Genomic DNA, 6645 nt, shown 5'->3' with positions numbered 1-6645 from the left:
GTTGTAGTAATTGTCACTATCATCCTGGCCCATTTCCTACTTAAAGATGGCGTAAGGTAATAGTAGCCGGAGCCCTACGTACACCTGAAACGTGAACTCAGTGGATTACAGAATGGAGTTGCCCCTCGCCGGCAGTCCACCAATCTCTTTTCAGGGAACAGGGATGGAGTTAAGGAGCGTTTGTATAACCGGACAGAGTAGCAGTTCGGTCATGTCGGTACCACTGCATGAAAGTAGGATCCAGAGACAAGGGATGAGAAAGTACAAAGTAAACAAACTTTCTCACTCAACAAGAACCTTTACCGTGGGTCCCCTCCGCTCTCTCCAAACAGTGCTGCGTCATCTGTAACCGGCTGGTCTCTTAATAACAAATGTACGATCAACTTCCTGCCATTGTTATTATTACTGTTGTGACCCCAAGCTTATCTAGACCTGGACCGGGTGGTATGTAAGCTGATACTGCCGTTCTCCATCAGTCTACCATCCATCTGTCATGGGAAAGGGTTGGGGGGCATATGTATAACCCGGCAGCTGAGCCACTTGGTGATAACGTCACTACCATGTGTAGGCGTCCCCCACCAGCCCCATTCTCTGTCGTAACTAGGAGTTTCGTTTGCCAGAAGAACAAGCAACATAGGAAGCTTTTTCACTCTTCCTTCCGTTTCTTTCAAAAAAAAAAAAAAAAAAAAAAAATAGCTGGATAATTTTTCCTTATTAACCAAGATCAGTTTTTGCAGAAAGAATGGGAGATAAGGGAAGATTCTATGCTCTCCTTGTCCCTCCTGAAAAGTAATTCATTGTTACATCAGAGAACAGGTCGTAAGTTTGTCTGTGAATCTGGGATACGACCACTGATATTTTTGTCATCATTACGTGTATGTATGCTCCTGAAGTATACGTGTATACTCAGTAGCTGGAAATTTTCATATTTATATAGTTACAACATTACGCTTATATATACCTGTATACTCTAACGTACATATTAAGTAATTAGCTTAGTGAGAAGAATGTCTTCCATTAGATACGGGAGCATCTTTAGGAGTGGCTCTGTCCTTTTCTCTCTCACTAATGATTTTCGGACGTGAGGTGGCTCACTCCTGTATATTTTAGCGACACCACACCACACGACACTGCATCACATCACCATCCCACAACTCACGCCACCACACCACACCAAGATCATTAACTAAAGGGCCTGAAACTCCCTCATCAGGTATATTTGTACTTGTTTTAATCAGTAACTTGTCCATCATAGCAAGTGGACAGAATGTGTGTGAGGGACAGCACACAAGCAAGAATCTGATCCATTCAGTCCAAAGACGTATATTATTCATTTTATTCTTGCATAACCTTCGGACGATTTTCTTCAGCTTAGGGAGAGAGTCTTCAGGTTGTAGTGGGACCAATGAAAACTTTTTAACCCCATCATTCTAGACAGTCTCTCCAAAGCTTAATAAAATCGTCTAGCAGTAGCAAGAATTTAAAAAAATAAAATAAAATGCACCATTGTGTTGAATGGGTTATTTTCCATTCCTCTAGCATTTCTAATCTCAAACACCATGGTTTTGTGTGGCCCGAAAAATATAACATAAATAATGAGCATAATTCGACCAATCTCGTGGCATAGTCTATCTGTATTCTTGCAACCTCCAGCCAATATTATTCACTTTTACGGAGATTCATTGTAATGAAGGGGTTGGTGACGGCTATATTTAACCCCTCTAGCTCGAAAAGTCTCTCCTGAGCTGAAAAGAATCGTCTGGAGGTAATAAGAATGCTGAATAAGAACAGTAAAGGAGTTATACTCTTTCCTGTGTTTCTCCCTTCCACCCAATGTATCTAGAATCTAGATGCTAGTAAAGACAGTTCTTTAATCACGCTTTTTGACCTTCAGACTTAATGCGATGTTACTCACCATGCCTACCAAAACTGTTCCTCCTCTGCACTTTCTTCTGCAGCAACTCTTACTGGCACCCTCGTGTGCCAGTGTGAGTGTGTGTGTGTATATGAGAGAGAGAAAGAGAGAGAGGATACATCAAAGGCATGGTCCCTGTAAAATATATATCACATGAAGAAAAAATTCTCTAGAGGACTAAAATCAGGATCAGGATAGTGTAATGTTATTCACTACTAGAAGTCATAGCAAGAGAAAAGATGGACAAAAAACACCTTAGCGACGGATGGCGTGTGCAAATGAAGAGGAGAGAGGACAATTTACCTTTGTGATTAGGAAGATGAATTTAAAAAGAAAATTATGAAGAGCCTGGTGATGTACCCAGTTCTTTAAGGGTGTAGGAGAATAGGGGGGCCAAGGAGGACACAGGACGCATACCCCCTTTTAAGGTCATAATCAGTATGGCATCATAATTCCACTACTGAATCTCATTTTTCAGGTTCTTTACCCTTTCTTGGTCGGGATAAGCCTGGTATTCTGTTCCACTTAATACCAAGCGATATTACTGAAAAGGGAGTGAATCGCAGGATCGTGAGGGTGTTGTTTTTCATTCTAGCTAACGCCAGACGATATTCTTCAGATGATAGTGAGACATAGGAGCTTGAGTGTGTTATGTGCTCAGACAGCATCAGAGCATTCATAGTTTCGAGCCTTCATTGACCTTTGCTTGCCTATACGACCACCGACAGTATTGGGAACCGCTTTGTCTTCTCTGAACGCATTAAGTTGTTTCACCAAGGTTACCAGGAGACGATTTTGTTCAGCAGAGAGGATTTTTAGTAGTCACAGGGCTGAAGCCAGTCTCCATAATCATTTGGACTACGACAGACTCTCTCAGATGATCAAAATGGTTCATTTGTAACCTGAATTAACTACGCAGGATCCATAGCATCAGAGGAGTTAAAAATGAGAGCACAAAGTAAAAGTCAAGCCCCCAGATTTTTAAGGCAATATTTGAAGAATCTGTTGAAAGAAGAATGAGCCCGGTTTCTGTATAGCGTACCTGGCTGTACACTATAATGTGGTATGCAGGCTAATCATATAAAATAATCATAGACACTCCATGCATGACCTTCAGAAACTGTTGGTTTGCCTGTCCCTCTGTGATACCAGGAATTTTTACGGTCCTATTTATGAACTCCATCTTTTCTCCCTGAATTGAGAGTCTCAGTGTCATCCTTGGAAATTTATACCATTGCTGTGTTTTTCCTGTGATTTCATTGCCAATTATTTTGTTGTACAGTAACAGTACCAGATATTGTTTCTGTGGTCTTATTAGATAATTTTCATTAATTCTCGCTCCTCATTTTTTTGAATAGTATATAACTACATGGTATATAACTATATGGTCTGGTGAATTAGTGGCAATATCGCCTTGTACTCATGGATTTGAATTTCCAAGAGTTAACTGAAGATTTTCTTATCCTGTAATGCTGTCGAGGTCGGCCTCAAGCCCTAAAATGTTTCGGAGTAAGGTTGCTTAACCCAGGTTTCCTACACCTCGAAGGGGGCAATATGGAACTGGCGATTTCTGTTCTAAGTTTACATGAATCTCCTTAAGCCTTCAAGATACCAGTGTTCTTTAGAGTTAAATAAGATATTGATATTCAGTTGCTGTTTTAAATCACAATTCACACAGTTGATTGGGTACAAAGTGTCTCCCTCCTCCCTCACCTTTAGGGGTAGCCTGGCTGCGTCTCTGGTGAGGCACTAAGAATTTAACAAGTCGTCTGCTCTACGGCCCTCATTACTATTCCTTCTACTCCCTTCTTGCTTCTTGCTACTGTCAAGCGATTGTAGTCAGTTAAGGAAGGATCCCCTCGTAGTGATGATGTTAAAGCCACCAGCAAGCAGCTCTATATGACAATTGCCTCTGCTTCTTACCAAACCACTTCAAAGCAATAGACAACGGTTTTGGATAAGGCCCTCGTTAATATAAATTACATCATTGAACCTTTTATCAACCCTTTAATAATGAATTTTCTAAATTAACAAATAAAAAATATCATCATCATCATCATCATCATCATCATTGTCCCGCCTCTTTTTTCAATCTGCAGGTGGGGTGAGGCAGGGACCAGAAGGCAAGTAGAGTAAAGAATATAACAGTGGAAGACCTATCCAACATCATGTCCAGTGAAATAGGGACCCATTCATTTATCATTCAAGTCTCCGGAATCCTAATCCACTACATAGGTTCACCGTTCTCCATGCAGTTTCATAATTGTTTGTCTGACAGAGTCAATTCGATGACTGTCAAGATAATAAAAAAGGATGTCAAACCCTTGTCATGCACTCTACTATACAAAGTTCACCCAGCCAAATCGATCCTATGTTACTTCCCTAGCCTCGTCAGGTTCCTTACCTCTTTATCTCACACATTTGTAATAATAATAACTTGCTAGTGACAAAATATGTACAGTAACACCAACCACATCATTTAGTAGTTCAGGTAGCATTATCATCAATATAGTTGTCACTGATACCCCTATAGTTATTTATATTAAAAGCTGTACTGGCAATAATAGTACCAACATAATACACCTACCGCTTGCCACTAGTTTTCGTCATATTCATTATCATCTCGAAAACGACTTATATAGACAATACACCCTAGTGAAGACCTTCGTAACAAAATAATACATTTGCCTCATTACTAAATATCTGACCTTCTGGATTTATATAAACACTCTCTGTTACTCCCTTTCTTTATTACATCTCCAAAACATAGACCACATTTCACTCTTGCATTTTAGGGAACTGATAAATGGATGGCACAGATTCACTCTTAGTTTCTCACAAAGAATAAAGTATTAAACATATTTACCGATACAGAGAGCTATTACAAGTTTCGTGAACAGAAATAAAAATTGCATTTAATTTGCATTCTACAAAGAGGATAGCTATGTTACAAAATTTGCCCTAATATACAAAGCATAAGGATAACTTGGGTGGAGTTTTGGAGTCGAGAGGAAAGATGATGAAAGAGCGTGTGACTGGGACGATGAAAGAGCTTACTGTTTTTTGTTTTAATGTCAGCCAATCAGCTTCTTTTCTTAAATTTTGTTTTGGCCAAATACTGTAGAGGAAATTTCGTACGCTCCGGTGAAGATCTTGGTACCCTGCTGCTGTATACATGTTTACTTTTTGCGGTAGTTATTGCTGGAAAAGAAAGGGATTTGCATTAGTAAGGACAATGAGCACATAACCAGAGAAAAATTGTGATAAAAACAGTCATACAACTTGAAAGAAATAGTATTTTACATTAGGCTATTCTACCTTAGTTCGTCTGGAAAAGAACAAGATCTGGTTCTTATATTAAGCACAGGCATACCTGTAGGAAGAGTTTTATGCAATCAAATGAATAAAATATGCTAAACTAGTTCGTCTTGCAAAGAAGAGGGTTTGTTACTCTAATGAAATACAAATATATATCGTCATAAATATAATCAGTAATCTACCAGAAAAAAATATAAATTTGTTTATCCTGGAAAGATGAAGACTCGTGATTCGTATCAAGCACAAGTGAATCTACACAGTGAAAGTAAAGGAGGCTAAATTTTCTGATGAAGGTCAAAACTTATTCTGTTCTCCTCTCTCATATCAGTGTAACACGATGAGTGAAACCTAGTATCTTTCCGCATACGGGAGATATTTGTTTATTTCGAGTGTCAGATAATATTCTTGCTTTTACACTTACACAGTTTTTATGAAATCTTATCTAGAAGGCTAAAACATTACCGAACATGACTAGTTTGCTCTTTGAGTAGCTGAAGTTTTCTGTTTCTGAATTAAATCATCTTAGGTAACATAAGATAAATTACCTAAGCGAGAGGATACAATAAAATACCTGAAGGATAGTCGTCATTGTCGTCATCATCCCGTTTTCAATCAACCAGGACATGATATGGATTAATGGAAAGTTCAAACCAATAACAGGTTTTTACATAACCGAGAAGATAGGTTAAAATACTGTCACATATTTGCCACATTTGCGATCTCTGTCTGGCAAATGCGTTCAGTCTATGTGCTTGGACTGTGCATCGTAAGGGAAAGGAAGTTTCGGTGGTGTGTTAGCATATTTAGGCATAGCATTAACCAGTTGAGAACCGCCCTCTCATTGCTTCATCAAAGAATCTGTGTGCGTGTGTTTCTCATGCCATTTATCATGCTATTCCAGCTTTCTCATGTGGCTCAACTTTTAAGCACGAGAATGTCATTTCTGTTTTTAATTCTTGCTGTTTCCAGTTTCGCTGTTTCCTGACAGCTTAGAACAGACGTTTTGGAACTGGAGTTAGCAGATTCTACCATCATTAACCCCTTCAATACCCGCGGACCTTCCTATGCTGAATAAAACAGTCTGGTTGCAGCACTAAAAGCTGCAAAAAAGTCGCCACTGTAATGAAAGAGTTAACAGAGTCCGTAGTTTGTTATATAAGATGCAAGACTATGAGGAGAGTGAAGCTGTCTGTTATGCTAGCGTTTCGAATCTTTTCCCACTCACTGAACCCCTTTTGTATATTGACGTCGTGTTACATTTAATCCTGCTGGTGTCTGACGATTTTGCTGAGTTGGTAGGGCGCCCTTATGGTGAAGAGTTTAATGAAGGATATACAGAAAACAGCCCAGTCAATTAGAAACAAGACAGTCTGGAGACAGCAAAAGCATATCAAATTCGCCACTGTACTGAA

At 39.3% G+C, this 6645-nt stretch overlaps 1 protein-coding gene across 1 annotated transcript in view; it reads right to left on the bottom strand.

Annotated features, from left to right (window-relative positions):
- Positions 1-4681: 4681 nt before the first annotated feature.
- LOC145418999 (protein obstructor-E-like) overlaps positions 4682-6645 on the bottom strand; it is a 33938-nt gene continuing 31974 nt past the window's right edge. Inside the window, exon 5 of the mRNA XM_080287253.1 lies at positions 4682-5116. Within this exon, the coding sequence (XP_080143379.1) occupies positions 5095-5116 (22 nt within the window). The 3' untranslated portion in view covers positions 4682-5094. The remainder of the gene's footprint in view (positions 5117-6645) is intronic.

Source organism: Coenobita brevimanus, chromosome 14, assembly GCF_032717465.1.
Source record: "Coenobita brevimanus isolate Jiangsu-jjx chromosome 14, ASM3271746v2, whole genome shotgun sequence".
NCBI classification, from domain to species: Eukaryota; Metazoa; Arthropoda; class Malacostraca; order Decapoda; family Coenobitidae; genus Coenobita; species Coenobita brevimanus.
This window is presented reverse-complemented; position numbering and strand designations above follow the sequence as displayed.